General features: G+C 43.7%; 3 protein-coding genes across 3 annotated transcripts, besides 53 other annotated features; all 3 read right to left on the bottom strand.

Annotated features, from left to right (window-relative positions):
* Positions 1 to 838: 838 nt before the first annotated feature.
* EKO05_0009402 (uncharacterized protein) lies at positions 839 to 1,645 on the bottom strand (the record flags this gene model as incomplete). Its single annotated transcript, XM_059637533.1, has 1 exon — positions 839 to 1,645. The coding sequence occupies one exon, from the start codon at positions 1,643 to 1,645 to the stop codon at positions 839 to 841; it is 807 nt and encodes a 268-aa protein (XP_059493516.1).
* A 255-nt stretch (positions 1,646 to 1,900) lies between these two features.
* On the bottom strand, positions 1,901 to 2,719 carry EKO05_0009401 (uncharacterized protein; the record flags this gene model as incomplete). The annotated part of the gene is made up of 2 exons (XM_038942103.2): positions 1,901 to 2,209; positions 2,261 to 2,719. The coding sequence occupies 2 exons, from the start codon at positions 2,717 to 2,719 to the stop codon at positions 1,901 to 1,903; spliced, it is 768 nt and encodes a 255-aa protein (XP_038795994.2).
* Positions 1,939 to 2,078: a mobile genetic element.
* Positions 2,720 to 4,845: 2,126 nt separating the features above from the next.
* Positions 4,846 to 4,876: a tandem repeat.
* A 310-nt stretch (positions 4,877 to 5,186) lies between these two features.
* Positions 5,187 to 6,962: a dispersed repeat.
* Positions 5,279 to 6,379, bottom strand: EKO05_0009400 (uncharacterized protein; the record flags this gene model as incomplete). The annotated part of the gene is made up of 1 exon (XM_038941932.2): positions 5,279 to 6,379. One exon carries the CDS (start codon positions 6,377 to 6,379, stop codon positions 5,279 to 5,281), a length of 1,101 nt encoding a protein of 366 aa, XP_038795993.2.
* Positions 5,319 to 5,338: a tandem repeat.
* Positions 5,396 to 6,543: a mobile genetic element.
* Positions 5,645 to 6,543: a mobile genetic element.
* Positions 5,690 to 6,456: a mobile genetic element.
* Positions 5,720 to 6,534: a mobile genetic element.
* Positions 5,732 to 6,273: a mobile genetic element.
* Positions 5,744 to 6,393: a mobile genetic element.
* Positions 5,747 to 6,540: a mobile genetic element.
* Positions 5,882 to 6,381: a mobile genetic element.
* Positions 5,897 to 6,273: a mobile genetic element.
* Positions 5,909 to 6,414: a mobile genetic element.
* Positions 5,933 to 6,066: a mobile genetic element.
* Positions 6,554 to 6,828: a mobile genetic element.
* Positions 6,554 to 6,831: a mobile genetic element.
* Positions 6,584 to 6,858: a mobile genetic element.
* Positions 6,596 to 6,849: a mobile genetic element.
* Positions 6,963 to 7,153: 191 nt separating the features above from the next.
* Positions 7,154 to 7,211: a tandem repeat.
* A 264-nt stretch (positions 7,212 to 7,475) lies between these two features.
* Positions 7,476 to 10,319: a mobile genetic element.
* Positions 10,320 to 10,844: a dispersed repeat.
* Positions 10,677 to 11,206: a mobile genetic element.
* Positions 10,716 to 11,200: a mobile genetic element.
* Positions 10,824 to 11,068: a mobile genetic element.
* Positions 10,824 to 11,206: a mobile genetic element.
* Positions 10,935 to 11,206: a mobile genetic element.
* Positions 10,947 to 11,185: a mobile genetic element.
* Positions 10,971 to 11,206: a mobile genetic element.
* Positions 10,989 to 11,206: a mobile genetic element.
* Positions 11,207 to 11,297: 91 nt separating this feature from the next.
* Positions 11,298 to 11,509: a mobile genetic element.
* Positions 11,301 to 11,509: a mobile genetic element.
* Positions 11,310 to 11,506: a mobile genetic element.
* A 565-nt stretch (positions 11,510 to 12,074) lies between the features above and the next one.
* Positions 12,075 to 12,223: a mobile genetic element.
* Positions 12,163 to 12,362: a dispersed repeat.
* A 213-nt stretch (positions 12,363 to 12,575) lies between these two features.
* Positions 12,576 to 13,795: a mobile genetic element.
* Positions 13,796 to 13,910: 115 nt separating this feature from the next.
* Positions 13,911 to 14,114: a dispersed repeat.
* Positions 13,995 to 14,329: a dispersed repeat.
* An 8-nt stretch (positions 14,330 to 14,337) lies between these two features.
* Positions 14,338 to 14,498: a repeat region (potential rRNA).
* Positions 14,443 to 14,907: a dispersed repeat.
* Positions 14,908 to 15,200: 293 nt separating this feature from the next.
* Positions 15,201 to 15,313: a dispersed repeat.
* Positions 15,225 to 17,097: a dispersed repeat.
* Positions 16,018 to 16,223: a mobile genetic element.
* Positions 16,024 to 16,220: a mobile genetic element.
* Positions 16,369 to 16,526: a mobile genetic element.
* A 1,721-nt stretch (positions 17,098 to 18,818) lies between the features above and the next one.
* Positions 18,819 to 18,880: a tandem repeat.
* A 624-nt stretch (positions 18,881 to 19,504) lies between these two features.
* Positions 19,505 to 19,592: a tandem repeat.
* A 484-nt stretch (positions 19,593 to 20,076) lies between these two features.
* Positions 20,077 to 20,125: a tandem repeat.
* Positions 20,126 to 20,341: 216 nt separating this feature from the next.
* Positions 20,342 to 20,403: a tandem repeat.
* Positions 20,404 to 20,755: 352 nt separating this feature from the next.
* Positions 20,756 to 20,790: a tandem repeat.
* Positions 20,791 to 20,792: 2 nt separating this feature from the next.
* Positions 20,793 to 20,830: a tandem repeat.
* Positions 20,831 to 21,473: 643 nt separating this feature from the next.
* Positions 21,474 to 21,519: a tandem repeat.
* A 667-nt stretch (positions 21,520 to 22,186) lies between these two features.
* Positions 22,187 to 22,877: part of a mobile genetic element that runs on past the window's edge.

Raw genomic sequence — 22,877 nt, 5'->3', positions numbered from 1 at the left:
GTAAGGCAGCACACCGGGTACCTGTTTCTGGATCGCAGAAGTTACAGTGCCGGGCGTAGTAGACTGGCAGGACCGGGAGAGGAGGCGGGTAAGGAGGGCAGGTTGGATAAGGCCATGTCTTTAGATTGTCGGCAGCGACAAGGAAAACTGGCTGGGTAGGTAGGCAAAGTTCGATCCAGGCGTTGAGAAGCTGCTTTACATCGCGCGCCTGGTAGTTGTGACACTTCAGGGTACTGAAGTGGACAGTGACTGCAGTAAGCGGTACTGCGACGAGACAAGTCTTGCACGCAAGAAATGGGTGTGATTGATGCTTGACGTAGACGACTAGGTCCTGGAAGCGGCTAACTCTGTTATACTGAGTAGAGGGTACCAGTGTAGTAGCGGAGGCAGGCATGGCGCTATCTGTACAAGCAACTCATGGAAGTGTAAGTAAACAAGTGTTATTGTGACTTTGCACCCAGAGTCAGAATTATATAGCTTTAGCACAGACTTAAGAAGCACTGTTAAACGTGCAGTGAAGTAAGTAAGATAAGGCTAAAGAAGAGTACATAAATAAGAGCTACATAATTTAGAGAATTGACTTGCTGTTGTTGTCAGTGCAGTGATAAATAAATCAAAAAGGGGTTCAGACCTATTGTTGCGACACGCGCACAGATGTAGAAATTAAAGTGAGGGTCTGTGAGGGTCTATTCTAATTCTCGTAACAGATAGCAGGCCGATAATCAGATAGGAGTGGTGCACGGATCAATTAATTTAAATAAGGGTCTATGTGATTGGTAATAATTGTCAGCTCTCCCCCCGTCACGCCCCAGTGCGCTGCGCACTGCATCGTCCTGTGCTAACGCCACGCCTCGCTGCCCGCCTCGTCTATCATGCAGCACGCCACGCACCCAGCCCGCAGCTCGTTAAACAGCTGCTCCACCTGCCCCCATTCGCGCCCGTGCCTCTGCTGCTCGTCCAGCCACGGCCGGACCCCGTCTCCGCACCGGTCGCAGCCAGCCGCTCCCTCCAAGTCGCTGCAGCTTACCCCAATCCGGTCCATGTACCAACTCATCAGCAGCCGCCAACAGCCGCTGCCAACAATAAAAAGCCCTATCGCCAACACGTTGATGTTGTCTGGCTGCACGGCCAGCGTCTGCTCTACCTTGCTGTGCCCCACCAGTATCACCGAATCCACCGCTTCGCCTGCTCTCCCGCCTCGCCCGCTCTCCTGCGCGTAGTCAATCATGCTCCACAGCATGCCCACGTGCAAGATGTACACAATCCCCAGGTAGTCTACACTAGTGCCCAGCGCAGACGTTGCTACCATCAGCCCGCCCTCTTGCTCCCACCTCTCCAGCTTCTCCGCTTTTTCCTTGTCCTTAACACCTGCGTGATAAAACGCACAGCCAAGCGCGGCTGCCATGTCCTCGCACAGCGTCTTGCTCCGGCAGTACACAACCCCCTTCAGCCCACGCTCCCGCAGCTGTGCCTGACGCTGCGAGCCGATCGTCACAGCCATCTCTTCCTTCTGCTCCGGCTCGCACCACAAGACAAAGTAGCATGTGTTTAGCTGCATAGTGCTTGCCTGTATGTACGTTGCGTTGTGTACAAGCATGCTCGACTCCAGCGCGTGCTCCCACACCAGCGGCAACGTCGCTGTCATAAGCACGATCGGGCAGCCAAGCAGCCGCAAGTTCTTCAGCAGCGCCAGCTTCGGCCGCCAGCTGTGTGCTGAGAAGACGAGATGACACTCATCCACCACCACCCGTCGCAGCAGCCCCTTCTAAAGCAGCAACCCTGTGTACGCCAAGAAGTTACTTATATTAAGAATGTCACCAGCGTTGTCTGCGCTGACCACGACGACAGATGCCAGGTTGTTCTTGCCGTGCTTCCACTCCATGCACTCCACGCCGCTGCTCTAAATGCGTTCTACTAGATTGTTGATCAGCGCCTGGTACGGCACAACGACAACTGTAACCCCTGTCTGCTCTACAACCGCCAGCACCGTGAACAGCAGACTCTTGCCGCCTCCTGTCGGGAGCACAACGACCAGCGGATTCTGTCCGTCGAGAACGGCATGCATCGCCTGCTCCTGCTCCACTGAGCGGAACCCTACCTCCTGCGTGCCTAGCACCTGCTGCAGCGCTGTACAGATCTTGTCTTTGCGCAGGTCTTCTACCCTCACCTCCTTGTCCCGCGGCAGCAGCGCCAGCCCAGACATGCTTGCCTGCATCGGCCTTTTCCTCCGCGTGCTGCTTGCAACAGCTGTTCAACGTACCTCGCCCGTGCCATCAACCCCCAAGAACTTGTGCCACGCTGCGCTGAGCGGCCGGAATGCGTTGATCGAGCGCACGCTGAGATGCTTAACAATATCGATCGGCACGCTGTAGTTGCCTACGCCCATTGCAGTTGTGCGTGAGTTCTGCAGCTTAATAATATCCTCGCCGTCGTCTTCCACTTCTGCCTCGTCTACTTCGCCAATGTCGTCCTGGTAGCCCTTGCTGAACGACTCTCTGACGTAGACTCGGCCAAGTCCTACAGCAGTATGCCAGTAGTCAAGCGTATGCAGCATAACACCCAGTCTCTTCTGTGTTTCTCGCTTAAGAACTCTCGTTAGTCGATCCGTGTTCCACGCGCCCTGTGCATCGTGCCAGACGTAGTCGCTGTAGCCACCGCCGAGCACCTGCAGCGTTAGATACTTGCGGAACGGCTGTATATACGCTAAGTAGAGCGCCATAATCTGCCTAAGCTGCAGCGGCAAGAAGCGCGGCACGATCTTCGGCTTATCCTACTGCGACTGCGACTTGTAATAGCGGACCACCGTCATGATCTGCCCGTTGGCGACGAAGATATTGCGATCCTGCAGCATGCCGTTGCGGTGTCGAATCGTCGTGATCTCTGACCCCCTTCCCGGCTGCCCTGACGTGACGTGCACGCTGCACAGCAGCAGCTCTAAGAAGCAGTCTATCTGCCTCATGTACTGCCGCACCGCCTTAACGCTCCACTGCCCGTCAGCGCGCTTTAGTCGCAGACCGCCGTCTGTAGTCCTCGCCCTCGTCAGCATCTAAGCAAGCCTGTTCTCTAGCTTGTTGCTTGGTACGTCGACAAAAGACGTGCCCTGCTTCGTGAACGTGACGTTGTTAACAACCTGCTTGAGATTAATTAAAAAGCGCTCTTCTTCGTCGTCTACCCAGCACAGCTCCTACAGCATCTCAGACGTCTCTGTTACCAAGTCCTGCGCCATCTTGCAGAAGCGGCTGACCTTAATCTGCTGATTAGTCAGATAGAATATCTGCTTGTCTGCCAACCAGTATGCGTTGCCTGAATTGCTGGCTGTTAACGCAACGTGCTTCCTGTACGCAAGCATGCTGATTATCGCGCTCATCAGAGTAAACGTGCCGTCTGCCAGATACTTGTGCCGCATCTTAATGAAGCAATCGCGGTCCTGCTCTGTCTGTGTGTTGCGCTGCCCGCCTGGAAGCAGCTTTTTAGCTCTAATTACTCGCACGCAGTACACTATGCCTGCTAGCATGTACAAATAGTGCTTTGCGGTCCGTAAGCAGCCTGTGTCTGGGTCAATGCCAAGCACGGCAAGAAACTGCATTAAGCCGGTAGACAGCGCCTTAGGGTGATACTTTGTAAAGATGAACAAGCTGATGGACTTTAGAAGTGCGTCCATCTGCGTCGCTCGCTCGCTGCCGTTGAGCGCATCCCACAGCCTGATTGCATACGCCTTCTGTTCAACTGTCTACATAAACAACTCGCGAGCGTCCTTCATTTTGTCTTGCGATACCTTTGCGCGTGTTAGCGTCGGTCTGCGTGACCTGCGGGGGGGCCGCGGGGCGTCGCTCTCGTCTTCGCTTTCCTTGCCCTCTTCGCTATCCTCCTCGCTGCTTGCCGTCTCTTCACTGTCACAGTCGAATCGTCCTTCTCTTACGCGGATGATCCGCTGCTCTTCGTCAGCCAGCACCCGCAGATAGAAGCAGACAAACTTCACCATGTAGCTTGCGTACCAAGCCTGACTCTCTAGGTTCTGCAGTCGCGCCAGCAGCCAGGTGTCCGCCTTGCTCTGTTTTGCACTGCGTAACCAGCGCCTTAGCTCGTGCAGAAGCGTAGCCAGCCCCCTAACGCTTCTCTCAACCAGTCGCTCTGTCAGCTCGGCGGCAAGCTTCATCTTGTCTTCACCGCGATCGGGCGCGCAGGCTTGGTGGACGAGATGCTTGAGATTTCGGCCCTTAAAGAACTCTAACCATCCTGTGCGCTTAAACTAGCCTGTCTTGTTAGTCTTTGCTGCTGCTTCTAGTATCTGCAGCTCTTCTTAAATCTGTTGTTGTGTCAAGCTGTACGCGGCCAGCTCTTCCTAAACAGCAACTTCAACGTTAGCGTTTTTGGGATTCCTAACATTATCTATTTCAACAATGAAATATTTCTGCATCCCTGCTGTGCGGAAAAAACTCTGAACTTTAACAGTCTTATATAGCAAGCTTTTCTCTCCTGTCTAAGCTTGCTAGTGATCTTTTTTGCAGTGCTGGCGGAGTTTGTCCTTGCTGACGGTAACAAGTGCACACGTCCTGCACTGCAGCGCGTCTACTAGCGCCCTAAGCTCTTCGATCGGCATTGCTGGCTCGTCTGGAAGTTCAACGTTGTTGGGTTCGGTTAACGTGTAGTAACGGAAGCGCTTAACAATCTCTCTTCAAGTTGCAGCAGGCACGTAGTGGTGCTGCAAGAGATAGGTGTTGAGATTAACAACGCCTGTTTAGTGGTCTTTGCATACTAACACGCCGTATTCTTCTAAAAAGTAGAGAACATTATTGCAGTTGTTAAGCAATACCTGCGCACTGGTTTTGCGACTGTGTTAGCTGCGTTGTTGTTGTTTGTTGTTGCTGCGCTGTTGCAGAGCTGTCGTGTGGTTTTGCCGGGCCTGATCCATCGCGAACCCTAACCCTGATACCCTAATGCAACTACAATAATAGTCTGTAGCCTGTTAAAGCTGTGCAGAGAGATACGCAAGTACGTGCAATAATTGCGCTGTAGTTTTAAAAAGATTCGTGTTGTTGTTCCTCGCGAATTGAGCCCCACGAATCGGCCCTTATACCCTAACCCTAAACCCTAACACTAAGTAATCCTAAGTTAGTGTGTGCGTGTATCGGGCCCAGTTCGTCGTGTCATATTGTCGAGGTTCAGTTAACGTGTAGTGACTAAGATCGGCCCCCTAGTGTTCGGCCACCCCTAGTGTTCGGCCACCTCACCCAAGTAAGCTTCACTATTTTGAGTCGTGATTTTTCAACAACAACGATTACAATTGCCACTCTGTACACATAGACTGAAGCGTAAGAGCTGCTGCTGCTGCTGCCGCCTTTTTAGCTTCGTCTTCTCCTTGCCGTGATGCCTGCTCAGCTTGTAATGCTGCTGCCCGATCTATAGCAGCCTTAATCGCCTCAACGTTGCTATAGCGCTCATTTGGATTAACTTGAACTCGCTTTCTTGAGTAAGTAATAGTAGCACTATCTAATTGATACTTGAGGCGTTGATTTTCAAATTCTAGCCGAGCTGCGCGGGTGTTGGCTCTGGCAATAGCCTTGCCTGCCTTGCCAAGCATCAGGCGTGTGCTCCGTGAATGAGATTCTGATAGAATAAGCTGCTGAGCCTTGTACAAGGCCTGTGAGCTCTGAGGCGTGGCAAACACGTCATCTGAGGCTTGAGTAGATGGTGGAGGAGTGATAGGCCGGCCTGATACTTGAGATGAGAGCAGTACAAGGTCTGGGTTGTATGGGCAGAGGCCAGCAGCCTTCCACCCGGCTCGTATGACTCTCTCAGATAGTCCCTTATCTCTCGCCTTATTGTATAATGTGACAAAGCGCTCCTTCTTGATAGGTGCTGCGTCATCAAGTGCTGAGAGGGCTCGGATCCCGCTACGGTAACGAGATTTGAGTACTGAGAATGGAGCCAGATCTAGCGGCTGGAGGACGTGTGACGCGTGAGGCGGGAGGTATAGGAGATAGACCTTGCTCTGCTTACAGAGCCACATGAAGTCTATTGGGATATGAGAGCCGTGGCCATCCAGTATAAGTAACCGCCAGCGACCGGGTTGAGGTGTAGTTTGAGGCAGAAAAATCCGCTTCAGCCACTCAGATCCAATAGCATTTGACGTCCATCCATTCTCTGACGTTGTATAGAGCCAATCAGGTACCCCTTGTGCTGGGAACCACGTGGATTGTAGATGCTTGCCTTTGAAGATGACTAGGCATTGAAGCTTCTTGCCAACGGCTGAGATGGACTCAATAATAGACACCCACTCACGATCCTCTGGGGATTTGACGTAAGCCTTCTTCTTTGACGAGCTAGCAACCACACGGGAGTTGCTACATACCCCAAGGCCTACCCCAGTCTCATCCATGTTCCATATGTCCTCATATTGTATACCCAGCTCAATCCGCGTACGCTCAAACAACTCTAGAAACGCGCGTATAGTCTCATAGTTGGCTGCTGTAGTCCTTGCGCTCTCAATCTTTCGGCCAACTATAGAGGCGACGCGTGGGTTACGCGTGATGAAATGGGTTACCTATTTATGCCCGAGTGGCTCGTAGTCGCCGTTCATGTGGAGGATAAGGGTAGCCATTTCTCGTACGCGTGGATGGGAGGGTGGCTGTGCGCGTGAGTCCTCTTCAAGTATCCAATTTACTAGAAATTGCTCTTGTTCTGGAGTCAATCGCTGCTGTTGATGATGAGCTATCGCGTTGGGTTGGCGACCGCTGAGGCGCTCTTGGATCGTTGATCGGGGGACGCCATAGGCCTTGGCAGCCTGCCGTTGGCTTGTAAAAACACCAGAATTGAGATTAGCGATAGCAGATTGTATAGCCACTTCACGGGGATCCATTTTGATGGCGTGGCGTTGAGAGTATAGAGCGTCAAAAACAGAGTAACGCGTTGTGTTGGGTGGCCGAACACTAGGGGTGGCCGAACACTAGGGGGCCGATCTTAAAGCGCCTAACAATCTCTCTCTGAGTTGCAGCGGGCACGTTGTGGTGCTGCGAGAGATGCCTATTAAGATTGACAACGCCTGTTCGGTGATCCTTGCATACTAGCACGCCGTATTCCTCTAAGAAACAGAGAATGGCATCGCAATTTTCAAGCGACACCTAAGCACCGTTTTTGCAACTGTATTGGCTGCGTTGTTTGTTATTGTTGTTGTTACTGCGCTGTTGCAGAGCTGTTGTGTGGTTTTGCTGGGCCTAATCTATAGCAAACCCTAACCTGGTACCCTAACCCTAACACTACTACAATAATGGTCTGTAGCCTACAGAAGCTGTGCGGAGAGATGTGCAAGTCCGTGCAATAGTTGTGCTGCGGTCTTAATGTTTGTTGTGTTGTTGTTCTACGCGATTCGGGCCTAACAATTCGGGCCGCAAACCCTAACCCTAAACCCTAACGCTAAGCGAGTTTGGGTTAGCATTGACGCGATTCACACTCCGAATCGCTGTGTCATATTGGTGAGGCCTTACTACTACTTAAGGCACCAGGTGCTCTGCTTTCCCTCCAACCACCCACCACTACACTTACCTTTACCAACTCAACTTTCTCAGTTTTCCACTAACATCTTCAACAATTGCGGCTATGTCACTAAACGATAAGAACGATATTAAGTCTAACTCTATGCCTCTACCAAGGCCTTCCTCTACTTCTGCAAAGAAAAAGACTCATCGCAGCAAATCTCGCTAACGCTATCCAGAAACTCCTATAGATCCTGAGTCTTTCAGTCGTCAGGGTAGTAGTTCTATTTCTAATTGTGTGCGGGACTTCAGCTATAACATACGCAAAAAGGCTGCTACTCTAGGGACCTCTGTTACGCGCAGCGGCCCTTCAGCTTCATCTGCCGTTCGACCAAAGTCTCAGACACTCTAAGACAAGCAAGCCACTGTCAAAACCAAGGATACTGTCACCGAAATTCACCAGCCTAAGCCCCGTTCACCTCAGGAGCAGGCTTCTCTGCAGCAACTTGCTGACGCCACTCCAGGAGTATAGGAATATGAGCCTACTAACGCAAGCTAATAGGATGCCTCTACCCCAGCGCCACAATTTTACCACAAGGACTCCATGCGAGCTATCGCCTCTCGAGTCCCCTTAAATAATGGTTCTTCTCAGCAGTTCCAGCACCTGCCTGCCCATATGGTTGAAAACTTTCCGGCTAAATACCACAGCGTTAATAACCGTCCTTCTAAGTTTCTGGCCACCTTGCTAGCAGATTTTAGTCTTAAGTCACTTACTTCTCTTGTTTAAAATCTGGGACTGCCTTTGCTGTCTGACAACAAACCAGATGGGTATTTCACGCACCTTACCTACAGACAGTGCTCAGTTCTATCCGCCCTTCTTCTTAGACTTCTTAACGAGATCAATAGTGGACTTCACAATCTGTCCTAACAACTAAATAACAAGGACCTTGAGCTGGAGCAAGCCAAGCGCTTTTATACTCAGTTGATTGATCGCCATAACCAGACTGCTACTGAGCTGAATGAACTGCAAGCTGAGTTTGCTTAATATCAGCAGCAGTCTACTCAACTTGTTTAGCAATACTAACAGCTCAAGCTAAAGGCTGATTGAGGCCTAGCCAAGGAGTATCTAGGAAACCAGGTTGATAACGCTACTGCCCGGCCTCCATCCCGCTTTGGTCACCTTCTTCGCTCAACTCAGCAGTCCTCTGACGCCCCCAAGACCGAACTACCAGGCTTAGCCGGCGCCTATACTGGCATTCTGTCACAATTAAAGCTTTGTAACAATGCGCTAATTATAATAGACCAATTCCGCACCCCATTAGGACCGATTAAGGCACCTTCTACTTACACGCCGCCTGGGAGCACCAATCTAGTAGCTCTGACTTCTTCTCTGGCCAGCGCTTATTGATTTCTTCAGTCCTTAGACCAGTACAACAACCAACTGGACAAGGCCATAAAGAAGCCCACCTATTTTGCGAGCCCTAAGGACAACTTCAACAATTGGCTATTTAATTGCTTGCACTTTATGCGTGCAAACAGTCAGAACTATCAGCACCCTGCAGACTGGGCTGACTTCTTCTTGATCTACACTAAAGAACCCGCCCGCGCTCTTCTACAAGATCCCTCTGGTTTCAACTGTTGCTACTCAGACCCTATAGATTGCATCTATCGCCTGTAGGAAGTCTATAGAGATAAGGACATCTATAGTTCAGCTAAACACGCCTTTAACTTATTCATTTTCCCACAATACCCTACTCCAGAGGTTGCTAATGTTGCCATTGCGTTTTCGGTATTTCGCACCAAAATGGAGTATTTCGCTCAGCAGCTTAACTGGTCACCCGAGACTCATTACCATCGGCTGCAGGCTAAGCTCCCTAATTTCGCGCGGCGACAGATGGCCAACGTGGCCTGTGACAAATCACTGTCTGGGCTGCGTGACTACTACAACCGGCTTAACACCTTCTTCTTTAATCACGCCTATATCCCTTCTAAGGTTAACAACAAGGATGCCCTAGGAGATAGGCAGAACCGCTTCGGTCCTCGCAACCGTCCGGCTACTCGCGAAATCTCTGCCACAGTTTCCCTAGGAACCCCTGCTGTTCAGCAGCCTACAACTGGACAAGAGCATAAGGATACACGCCAGCGTCGACCTAAGGAGCCTGGTTCTACAACCAACGCATTTACATGTTTCAATTGTGGAACTAAGGGTCACAAGGCAAATCAATGCCCTGCTCCCCCCAAGCCTAAGACCAACGCTACACCGACGGCTACACCTAAGGATTCAGCTACAAACCGACATGTCTCTACTAATTCATTTCCTGTGTCTGACAGTAAAGACGATCAGTTTGATTCCTCAGATGAATATGCTTCCGATTCGGAAAACTAGGCACCTCAGATAATAGTCACCATCTGAGGGCTGTTTCCTAGCAAGTGCGCTCTTCCGACCCTTTCATACCTTACTTAGGTACTACTAAGGCCAGTTTGATTATCCGTTCGGTCAATACCACCTGGGCAGCTGCCAAGAAACCCAACAAGTCAGGCAGTCAGTTGGCTTTCCAGGCTTTCTTAGGCCGCAACAAAAACGCTCCTCACGGAATCCGCACACTTGCGGACGATGGCGCAGACGCCAGTTTCATCTCCAGCACTTTCTTGAAGAAAACAGGCGCCCTTCAGCTTATTCCCCTAACTACACCCATCGTTTGTCAGGGATACAACAGTAAACCTGCAGAAACCATTACACATCAAGTGGAGTTTTACCTCAAAATTAACTCTCATCTCGAGCGTACTGGCGCCTATGTCATAAACAATTGTAGATCTTTTCACCTTATCCTTAGATTTCGGTGGAGGGCTATTCATGACCCTACGATTTCTTGGCGGAACCGCTCTATTACCTTTGCAGATAAGTACTGTGCTAGGCACTGCAACTTGACTCCTCAGGTTCCTGCTTTACTTTGTGAAGGTTCCTTGCTAGATGCTAAGCTTCCGCTATCATCAAAATCCAGTTCAAGCAACCGCCACAAAGGGCAATCTACTTAACCTAAATCCATGCTTTTTAGATCGCCTTATGCCCCTACAACACAAGGAGTGTACAACATCCGATTAATATCAGCTTCTGCAGCGAGATTGTACGGGAAGCGTGCTAGGCACTCCCTTATCTTACTACGAAGACTTGACACCACCTCTGCTCAACGCGCCTTAGCAGATGCTGATTTCGACAAGTTCTTTCAACCACCTCAGGATCCGCCACTTTCAGACTTACTTACTCCCGAGGAGTTGGAGGAATACGCCGATTTTATTCCAACCTTTAATCAAGAAGCTGCTGAAACGCTCCCTAATCATAGCGACTTTGACCACGAAATAAAGCTTAAACCAGGCGCCAACCCTCCTAATCATCGCCTTCAACCATTCTCTAGGCAACAAATGGAGGCTATTAAGCACTATATTACAGAGAATGAGGCACGGGGTTTTATTGAGCGCTGCAACTCCCCCGCTCGAAACAACCTTCTTATTATTGCTAAACCTGGCGGGGGCCTGCGAGTATGTGTGGATTACCGAGAGCTCAACGACGCTACTATTAAGAACCAGTATCCCATTCCTTTCTTTCGCGAAACTATGGCACAACTCAACCAGGCAACTATATTCTCTAAGTTTGATGTTATCTATGCCTTTCATCAAATTCGGATAAAGCCTGGTTCTGAATGGCTTACCGCATTCTCCACACAGAAAGGTACTTACTAGTACAAAGTTATACCCTTCGGCTTATACAATGCCCTAGCCACTTTCCAGCAGGCAATTAATAACTCCTTGTTTGAATACCTTAACTAATTCTGCACTGCATATCTGGACAACGTCCTAGTCTTTTCTAACTCCTTAGCCGAACACAAGGAGCACGTTAAGAAAGTTCTTAGCAGACTTAAAGATCAAGGATTTTACGTAGACCCTAAGAAATCTAAGTTTTACAAGGAACGCGTCAAGTTCCTAGGTATAATTATTACTAGCAAAGGCGTACAAATGGACCCTGACAAAATCCAAGCTATTTAGGATTAGGAGATGCCTAAAACAGTACCGGACATTCTCTCCTTCCTTAGCTTCACTAGGTTCTATCGCCATTTTATTAAGGGGTATTCATTAATCGCCCTCCCCTTAACGCAAGCGGTCAAGTCCACTGTTGTTTCTAAACCCTCCAAAAAGGATCCCTTAGTGATACGACGTTCCGTCCGATACCAGGATTTTGAACCTACCTAGGCCCACAAAGACGCCTTTCTTGCCTTAAAGAGCGCCTTCCAGCCAGATATTGTGCTTCGACACTTTAATCCCACCTAACCAGTTGTGATTTGTACTGATTCTTCCGGCTAGGCTACAGGTGGAGTCATGAAGCAACAGAATTCGAAGGGCGACCTGCAACCTATTGCGTTCTTCTCAAAAAAGCATTTATCTGCAGAGTGTAATTACGACATCTACAACATAGAACTTATAGCTATTATTCGCGCCTTTAAAGAATAGGAACTGGAACTTATAGGCTCGCCTCATACAATCTAGGTAATAACCAATCATAAGAACCTAGAAACATTTAAAAAGACTAAGAAGCTTAACCAGCGCTAAGCTCAATGGTCACTGTTTCTCTTACAGTTTGACTTTAAAATCACTTATGCGCCAGGCCCTACGAATAGTAAAGCAGATGCTCTGAGCCAGCGTCCCCAGGACATCCCTAAAGACGAACAGGACACTCGGTTGTCAGACACACACCAAATCATCTTAGGCCTACGCAATTTAGATCTAGGATTTACGCCTGCTTTACACGCTACGTTGCAGGCTCTCTCTCTCCTCACTAAGGAACAACCTGGGTTCATTTCACCAGAGGTTCGAGCAATAACGACGTTCTGTGCTACTTGAACGCCCTTAGCTGAGCCTGACGACTCAGACGATGACTTCGACCCCATAGACAATGTTCTTGGGATCTTGCCCCTGGATTTGCCACCTTATCTAGAGGACCCCTGCTCTACTAAAGACATGCTTACTAATGCATATGCAACTAATGCAGCTATACAAAAAGTGTTTTCTGCCCTAGACAGAAATGACCACAAGCTGAGCTTATGGTTCCGAAAAAACGGCTACTACATCTCTCTGGCTAACTGCCACACTGTCGGCAAAGGGCCCTCTCGACAGTTATTTCTAGACAAAACCCGGCTTTACATACCCCCTGACGCACAGTTATAACGCCAGATATTTGACTTATGCTATAACCACAAAATTGCTGGTTACAAAGGTCCTAAGGCTACCTTGTATCTAATAATTAGGCGCTACTATTAGCCTGGCATGCCTTAGTCTATTAAGAAGTATTGTTAAGCCTGCGCGGTGTGTAAACGCGCGAGGCCTTCCCAGGAAGCCTACAACGGTTTTCTCAAACCCCTGCTAATCCCTAACGCCCGTTAGTCGGATATTTCCGTAGATTACATTCAAGATTTGCCAGCCTTGTCTCTTAATGGCCGCGCGTACAAAAACTTGCTTGTTGTTGTAGACTACCTTACTAAACGGCAACATTTCTTCCCTTTAGTCGGCCGCTCTTTAAAGGAATTCGCTTACTACTTTATAGAGATTTTTTGTCTCTATAGGCTTCCGCGTACCATTGTATCTAATTAAGGCACTTCCTTTGTAAACAAGTTCTAGAAGCAGGTTTGCAAACGTCTTCAGATTTCAGCCAAGCTGTCAACCTCTCATTACCCACAAACTGATGGTTAAACTGAACAAGCTAATTAAAGCCTCAAAATCTATTTGCGGAAATATGTTAACTACACGCAAGATAATTAGGCTTTCTGGCTGTATCTTGCCGAGTTCCAAGCCAACAACACTGTCAATGTGTCCACGGGACTTACTCCTTTCTTTACAGATCTTAGGTACCATCCTTGCAGCAGTATACACCCTGGTAAAGACTATACCTAAGGGGAACTGTTGTCTAAAGAAGCTAAGGACCAAATCCTGCGCGCTGATGAGTTACTCCGTACCTACGCCGACCTTCTAGAATACCTGAAGATTTAGCTTACCTAGGCACAACAAGAACAACAGGCTCAAGCTAATGCTTATCGCCAACAGACTCCCAAATACGCAGTTAGCGACCTAGTCTAGGTTTCCACACGCAATTGGAATACCACCTGACCTTTAAAGAAGCTAGATTACAAGTATGCAGGTCTATACCCAGTTACTTGTGTCATACACAACAGAACTGCATACAAGCTAGAACTGCCTACAGACATGATATTAAAGGGTGTATTTCTGGTGTTTCACCCCAACCTGCTTTAAGAAACAAGCCCGGACAGTCTACCAGATCAAGCACCACCTAAACTAACACCTGTGGAAGTCGTCAACAACTAAGGCTTGGTCTCCCAAGAATGGTACGTTGATTTGTTCCTTGACTGCCAGAAGCGACGCGGTACATAGGAATACCTCGTTAAATAGTCTAATAACCCTAAACCCACATAGGAACCCGCCGAGCATCACCTTAACCACTACAACGCCTTCTTGTTTTACTACAACAATCCCAACAAACCCGTTCCACTAGCGCTCCAAATGCCAGCGGATTGGGAGCCTTGGTCGGAAGACACCTTCAACAACGGCTGTTTCGGCAATCTTAATAAACTTAGTTAAAGTAAGATAAGGCTAACACAGCAGGTACGTCACTTAACAGAATATCAGGCCGCTTTTAACAGGCTCTTCTTAGATTAAAACACGCCCGAAGACACGCCAAATCTAGTCCGGACCCGTTTAAGCTCGCCCTCAGGCCGCTACAGTTCAGCCACCCGCTGCTGAATATAAAGGTTGACTCCGAATCAGGGATAAACCTCAGCTCTAGTCATTAATAATCTTTGTACTACTCCCTTATATAAGCTCTAAACAGCTTAGGGCACAATTTTTGCGTTGCGGGGTTCGTGCGGCAGAAAAAATCTCAGAGGTCAGTGTTTTGTATGAGGATCCGGGGAGACCTGCGCAGCGCCACCAGGGGCATAAACCTTGATTCCACGCCGACCGCCACCGCGTCCTAGATACCGTTTCACATCATCTTTTCCTTTGTTTTTTATTTACTCTTACTTAAAACCTGTCAGTATCAGCTCTTATAGCCACTTGTACACAGACTTTTAGCTTAAGAGACTTCGCTATTTGTAGGGAGGGGCACGTGTCAGGACTTCTGCTAAGGTAAGATGGCACAACCTACTAGTAGTGTCACAACCTACTAGTAGATGTCACAACCTACTAGCAGAACCTTCCTGCTTTCACTAGCAACGCCGTTCCCTTCACTAGCAGAGAGCTTAGGCCTCGCTACTATAAGTAGGCCTCTCTCTCCGCCCTCTTGTAGCTCTCTGTCTGCTATTTTGTTCACTCTACTTTCGAATCTATCAGTTCACCAGATCGCTACTTTTGTGCTTGTAAAGTCTGCCTTACACTTCTTATCTATAGTTCTACTACTAAGCTCTAGAAAGTTAAAGATTCTAGTAGTAAAATCTATAGACTTTTGCTCTAGGCTACTAGTTTTACTAGCTAGGATATTACTATCTCTAGCATAGTTACCTAGTGCTACTTTAGTAGAGTGATTAAACAGTATATCCTCTATATTATTCTCTTCCTCCTCTTCTTCTAGTATACCTTCTAGATCTATATTTAATCTATTAATAATAATATACTTTATAGCTTGTCTATAAGTAGAGATAGAGAGCTTTATACCTAGAAACTCTAGGCTTTTAATACTAAGTAGATTAGAGATAACGTACCCCACGGACGAGCCGGTCACCGGACGAGTCGGTTACTTTTGCCAAGCCCCTACCAAACTCCACCCCATTATAACCTAAAACAACCTGAATTGACACTGCAAACTGCAGTACAGTCTGTAATATTATTCAGAAACTACTTCTACCTCTTTCTTACACGTTCGCGCGTTATGTCTAGTCTTACTGCACCGTCCACAGCGCCTTTAGGAAGGCTTACCCACTTCAGCGCGCACCTGCTTCTTTGCCTTCTTACTATCACAACGCGCCCTAAACTCTTTTAGGGCTGTTAATTGCTAGCCCTCTTTAACTACTAGAGTACCTTCTTTCTTAACCCGCTTTCTTTTGTGTGATTTTTGTTGTGTGGCTGCCTTATTAGCAGCTCGAAGCTCAGCAATCTCCTGTTGCGCTAACACTAGCTTGTGCGCAATTATAGCTGCCCCCTTTAAGACCTTCTTAAACGCTTCAACTATAGAGGTAGGCGAGCTATCTATATGCCTCTGAATCCTCGTCTTCACAAGCGTTGATTGCGACCCTAGTTCAAGGGTGTTGCTTGGGGTTTGCGACTGCCAGAGCTCGTTGTTGACGGGTAGTGGTGGTAATGGCGTGCGCAGCTTCACATCAAGGCTGCTTATGACCCGTTGTGGGTCAAACAGGACCAGTCCAGCGCCTCAGAACCCTCCCTAGATATTCCTAGAAGTAATTGCAGCGTTGTAGGCGCGTATAAAGCATGGTAGGAACTCTGTCTTTATAATATAGTTAATCTAGTTGCGTATAAGTATTTTAGCTTAGCGCCTATACGCCTTCTTTAAAGCAGCAAAACAAGCCATATTAAGAGGCTGTGTAAGGTGTAATAAGTAGGGAGGCAAGTAAAGAGCAATTATCTTGCTATCCTTGCAGTACTGCTGGAATTTAAGAGAGTTGTGGCTCTTATAACTATTAATAATGAGCAAACAGTAGGTGCTAACAGTACGCTCCTTTGTATGCCTGTCAAAGTGGCTTATCTAGTCCAGACTAAGCTTGTTGGTAGTCCAGCCGTTATCAGAGACTCCAATAACCCAGTCTTAAGGCAGATCCTCTTCTTTGTACCAGGCAGAGAGGTGGTGGTGGGCCTTAAAGATGAGGAAGGCAGGAATGGCCTATCCTTTGGCATTGATGCCTACTATAGCCGTAGCCCACTCCCGGTTGCCTGGTTGGACAGCCTTTGGCCGACCTCGTCGTTCTGAAGCTGTAACAACTGCTCCTGGGGAGATCTGGCCTATCATGAAGCCTGTCTCGTTAAAGTTGTACGTGTCTTCATCCTAGATGCCATACTTGGCTTTAGTGTTAGCTACTAGGCTAAACCAGCTCTGTAGAACCTTAGGATCCTTACAGAGGGCTCTCTTGTAGTTATACTTGCAATTAAACTTGACTATAAGCTCTAGGTGCCGCTTAACAAACGTACTAGGCCAGTTTGCGCTAACAGGACCTAGATTACGCTCAGCGCGCAAAGAATTGGCCATAGTAGCCATATCTAAGAGCTGAGGGGAAAACCCTTGCGCGTCTAGCTTAAGAACATGTTTAACAATTACCTTCTCCTTATTATTGTCCAGCTTCTGCAAGTTGGCTATAGAATTAGCGCGTAAAGGTCGTCCTGCGTGTTGGTTGCTTAGTGTTGTTTAAGAGACTCTGTAGATAGCTGCAGCGCGTCGCTGAGAGAGTGTCGCGTCTTGTTTAAGAGCCTGAAGCGCAAGCTGTATCTGAGCTTCTTTTAACGCGTCTGAATAGTGTTGTTAAGAAGGCATTAGTATGTAAAGGGTAGTTTGGTAGGGGCTTGGCAAAAGTGACCGACTCGTCCGGTGACCGGCTCGTCCGTGGGGTACGTTATCTTTACTAGTAATAAGCTTATTATTAACTTCTAGTAAATAAGGACTAGCTTTCTTTATATTAAACACCTTAAAGTTTAGGTAGTTATAGAAAGGTATGCCTAAAGTTATATATACTTTTAGTAGGTAGCTAAACTTAGGGCTAAAGAACCTAACTATGTTATTATCTCTATTAGTAATACTATTAGACTTGCTATAGCTAGTCTCTACTTTTATTAGCTTAGTAATGCTATCTATATATAGGTTTCTAGAGCCTAGCTCTAGGCTATTAGTATACTTTAGTAACTCTACCTCTGTGCCTCTAATAGGGCAAGCTGCTAGTAGATAGAAAGCTAGACCTAGTAGCTTAATAAACTCTTGCCTATCTTTTAGATATTTTCTTATATTATAGATATTAAAATCTATACTAGTGCTAGTAATGCTATTAATAAAGAACTTAGAGAAGATAGAGCTAGTATCTTCTAGTCTTTTAATTAGGTAGAAGCTATAGTCTTTTAGGTTATAGTCTCTATTGTTAGTACTATCTTCTAGAAAGCTATAGGTAGGACTAGTATCTACTACACTATCTTCTAGCTTGTTAAAGTCTAGATCTAGATTACTAGGATTAAGATAAAGAATTCTAGAGAATAGAAACTCTTCTAAGGTATCTTCTATATAGACAAAGAACTTCTTAAGCTTCTTAATATCTACTTCTAGACTATTATCTACTATAAAGAGATTGCTACTAATATCTCTTATTCTAGGCTTAGTTAGCGTGTTAGTAGCTATAGCTCTAGTATAAGCTCTTAAAGAGGTTAATTCTTCAAAGCTATTACTAGAGTTAAATGTTAGATTTCTACTATAGTAGTCTAGAAAGACCTCTTCTAAGCTAGTAGAATTACTACTAGTAGTTAACTTATTATATCTACTATTAACTATAGCTATAGAGAATAGCCTAAGAGAATAGATTAGATAAGAGCAATCTTGCTCTATGCTAATAGCTGCCTTAGTAACTCTTGTATTTAGATCTATACTTTTAATAGCTAGAAAAGTAATAATAGCACTATTAAAGCTAGGGTATTCTTCTAGGTTATCTTGTGCTAGAGGCTGCTCTAGCAGCGTATCTACTATAGCTATTAAATACTCTTTACTTCTAGCAACTAGCGTAGTAAATAGAGTATCTAGTATACTATCTTCTAGGTTTTCTTTACTAGCTTCTAGAAAGTCTTTTATATTCTCTACTATAGTAGCTACTAGCTCTTCTACTAGAGAGGGTACAATAGGTTGCTTACTAGTAGTAGACTTATCTCTAGCTCTTTCACTAATAACTCTATATAGATAGACTATAAATAGACTAAAATACTTATAGTACTTTCTTTTTACATCCTTACTAGAGAGTAGGCTAAAGTCTTTTAGATTCTTCTCTTTATTAGTAGCTAGTACCTCTGTTTGTAGCTGCTGCCTAAGCCTTCTATTTAGCTTCTCTACTAGAGGTTCTATAGAGTATAGAGTCTCTTCTACTAGCTTAAGTAGATTGTATTCTACTCTCTCTTCTGTAGTAGTGCTCTTCTTTATAGGAATAGTAACTAGCTTAAGTAAGCTATTGAGATTCTTATTATTAAGAAAGAGATAGAACTTAGTTTTACGTATAGTAGAAGGTATCTCTTTATTCTCTAATAAAGTAAAGCTTAGATTAGTAGCATTAGTAAACGCTTCTAGCTCTTCTCTATAGCTATTAATAAGGCTGTTAGAAGTACTAAGAGTAGTAGTAGTAATAGTAGGCTCTATAGCGCTAGTAGTACTACTATTATCTTTTATAATAAAGTAGTTTAATAAATCTTTCTTCTTAAATAGACTTTGTATCTTAATATTACTTTTATAGAAGGTCTTTTTACTACTAGTAAAAGGTATTTCTTTCTCTTTTCTATGCTTTTCTAAGTGTAGGTATAAGCTTTTAGTAGTACTAAAGAGACTATTACACTCTTTAACTAGGTATAGATAACCTTCTTCTATAAGCTTTAGTTCTTTAAAGAAATACTTATAGTTCTCTATAGAGTGTAGACTATTAATATTAGCTATAGAATAATCTTTAATATCTTCTAAAAACCTTTTTACTTCTCTATCTTTAAAAGAAATTCTATGCTGCTTTATAAGATGCTGCTTAGTTATTTCTACTATATTAGTACTTTTATTACTATTAATACTAGTTAGGCAGCTACTATTAGAGCAGAATAGAAGCCCTAGATCTTTAAAGTAAGATAAGTTATAGCCTAGCTCTATAGTAGGAGTATAGTTAGAGGTAGACATAGTAGTATACTTAGCTAGTTAAATAGAGTTCTTTTATAGTATTTCTATAGGTATATTAGTAGGCTTCTAGTAGAAGATGTAGCTAAGGGTAGAAATAGAGAATACTTACTTTTATAGTATTTAGTAATAGATATAGAAGGTAGAGGTCTGTAGATAGAATAGTATAGTAAAGAGTAAAGTAGAGAGTAGAGTAGAGAAGGATAGTAAAGAGAAGAAAGAAGTGTTTATATAGATAGCTAGCTCTAGCTATTAGTAAGTCTAATTAGCGTTTAGCTACTAGAGAATTACCTTTATTCTTAATTGTACTACTAGTAATTAAGAATTAAACAAAGAGGAATTAGTTAATTCTTCATTATTCTACTAGTAAGTAGAAATAAATAAAAGAAGAATTAGTTAATTCTTAATTACTGCTAGAATAATTAAGAATTAATTAAAGAAGAATTAGTTGATTCTTAATTATTCTACTAGTAATTAGGATTTAATAAATAAAGAATTAGTTAATTCTTAATTACTGCTAGAACAATTAAGAATTTAGTAAAGAAGAATTAGTTAATTCTTAATTATTCTACTACTAACTAAGGATTAAGTAAAGAAGAATTTATTAATTGTTAATTTTAGTATAGTAAATAGAAGACTACTAGTTAAGACGTAATAGAAAAGAAGATAATATAAAAGTAGAGAAACTCTCTTTCTATTTTATACTACTACACTACTATCTACTCTTCTATAACCCTAACTACTTATACTAAGGTACTAAGCAAAATACTAAAGGTAAGAATTCTATATACTACTATCTTCTAGTAGCTAACTTCTATCTTTTCTAGATGTCTAGCATTAAGACGAGCTATAAGAATCTTAACTATAGTACTACTATAGCTAGAAGATTTCTTAAAGAAAATCTTAGCTCTTTAGCTTTAACTTCTACCTATCTACTAGGAAAGAATGTTTATATTATAAGAGACAAAGCTAGTAATAAGGTAGTAGGCTTTCTAGGCTACCTAGTTAGCTATAGCAAGCTACCTAGCTTAGTAAACTATATTTATAAGAAAGGTATAGTAGTATAATCTTATAGTAGAAGTACCTATGCTAATAGCAGACGCTAGGCTTAGAACTAGGCTATACTAGGTTCTTTATTATTATAGTAAACTCTTTTAAGAAAGAAGAATACTATATTACCTACTATAATACTAGAGTAGAAGATAAAGTTACTCTAGTTACTAGTAAAGAGTTCTTAGAAGAGTACGTTAGTAATAGACTCTATACTATTCTAGAGCTAGATAATAGGTATGTCTCTATGCTAGTATAGTAACTATAGTAGCTAATAGGTCTAGCCCTTCCTTCTTTAGTAGAGAAACACTAGAGTACCTAGAGAATTTAAAAGAGAAAGAAGAAGAAGAAGAAGAGAAAGAAGAAAGTACTACTAGTGTTACTAGTTCTACTAGCTCTACTAGTATAGAAGAAGAAGAAGATCTTTTTATAGACTATTAAATGCTATAGCTCTATTTTAAGTAGAAGTCCTTTAAGGTTAAAATTAGTTCTAGAATCTTATCTACTTTTTAAAAAGAATAAACTAAGAAAAAAGAAATGTCTCTAGCTATAGTATAGGTATATAAATAGAAATAAGATAGAATAAAGATTAGTTAATGCTATTACCTTCATAAAAGGATTGTTAGTTCTTCTCTTTAGTTACTGTATAAATAGAAAGTTACTAACTATTGCTAGTAAAGAATAGTCTTAGAAGAATGCTTTTCTCTATATTATACTTTGTCTTTATCTATTAAAAGAGCCTCTACCTATATACTAGATGGAAAAGATAGAGAATTCTCTTTTCCTATTTCTATATCTTAAGGGTACTTATAACTATTAGCTATATAGAGAAATAGAAAGAATTAACGCTAGTTATTCTTATAGATACTAAGTATAAGAAGTAAGAGTTATTCTCTCTAGATATTCTCCCTAGGTATTCTCTCTAGTTATTCTATCTACTTATTATCTATAAGGGATAGAAAGCTAGGACTTCTCTCTAATAATCTCTACTAGATATTACTTTCTAGAACTACTATCTCTACTACCCTAGGATAGGCTATAACAGCTAGAAAAAAAGAAAGAAAAGAAGAAGAAAAAGAAGAAAAGAATAAAAAACTAACTACTTATTCTAAAGCGCTAGTTGTTCTTTTAGATAGGTTAGTAGAGTATAATACCTAGTAAATAGCTAGTAGATAGCTATTAGCTATAGTGTTTATAGCTATAGAGATAGTAGAATAACTAAAAGATAGTTATAGATACTAATAAAATGTTATTAACTATTTTATTATCTTCTAAATAAGCTACTAGAAGAGACTAGATCTAGTAGAGATATAGTAAAAGAAGCTAAAGCTTAAGAAATTTCTAGATATCCTAAAAAAGTAGACATCTAGAAATTTCTAGACAACCTAAAGAAGTAGATATCTAGAAATTTCTAGATAACCTAAAAAAGCAGACATCTAGAAGTTTCTAGATAACCTAAAGGAGAAGATATCTAGAAATTTCTAGATATCCTAAAAAAAAAAGATATCTAGAAGTTTCTAGATAACCTAAAGAAGAAGATATCTAGAAATTTCTAGATATTCTAAAAAAGTAGATATCTAGAAATTCCTAGATAACCTAAAGGAGAAGATATCTAGAAATTTCTAGATATCCTAAAAAAAAAAAAGACATCTAGAAATTTTCTAGATACGTTACAATAGGCTAGAAATAGCAAGAAGAAAAGAAAAAACAAAAAAGTTTCTAGATATCCTAAATTTCTAGATATCCTGCTGGATAAGCTGTTAGGCCTACTAGATAGGACCTGCGTAGTCTACCTTAATAACATCCTTATCTACTCCTAGGACAAGAAGGACTACAACAAGCATGTTAAGGAGGTCCTAGATTGCCTAGTTAAGTAGGGGATATTCGCAAAGGCCAGCAAGTGCGTCTTCTCTAGCAAGTTAGTAGAGTTTCTAGGATTTATTATCACACTAGATAGCGTAGTTATAGACCCTAAGAGGGTCCGCACTATTACTAAATAGCTAGAGCTATTAAACTATAAGGACATTTAGGTATTCTTAGGCTTTACTAACTTCTATTAATAATTTATTTTTAACTACTTAGGAATTATCTAACTGCTTATAGACTATATAACAGCTGCCTAGAACCTAACAGAGGACTAGGGGGTCCCTAGTCTAGAAAAAGGGAAGGTAAGACTAAAGAAAAGCTAAAAGGGACTAACAAAATAGTATAAACTATAGCACTAGCTAGAGGAAGCCTGCACAGCGTTCCTTATAATTAGGGAGAAGTTTATAAAAGCCCTAGTGCTATAACACTTTAACTCTAATAAGCCTATTATTATTCTTATAGACGCGTTAGACTTTGCTATAGCAGCTATCTTATTGCAACCCTAGACGTCTAAAGTGGCAACAGAGCAGCACTAGAAACTAGTAGCGTTCTAGAGCTGGAAGTTCTAAGGTCTATCTATTATATAG

This window comes from Ascochyta rabiei, chromosome 16 (assembly GCF_004011695.2).
Source record: "Ascochyta rabiei chromosome 16, complete sequence".
NCBI classification, from domain to species: domain Eukaryota; kingdom Fungi; phylum Ascomycota; class Dothideomycetes; order Pleosporales; family Didymellaceae; genus Ascochyta; species Ascochyta rabiei.
Note: the sequence above shows the minus strand (reverse complement) of the source record. Positions and strands in the feature narration are given on the sequence as shown.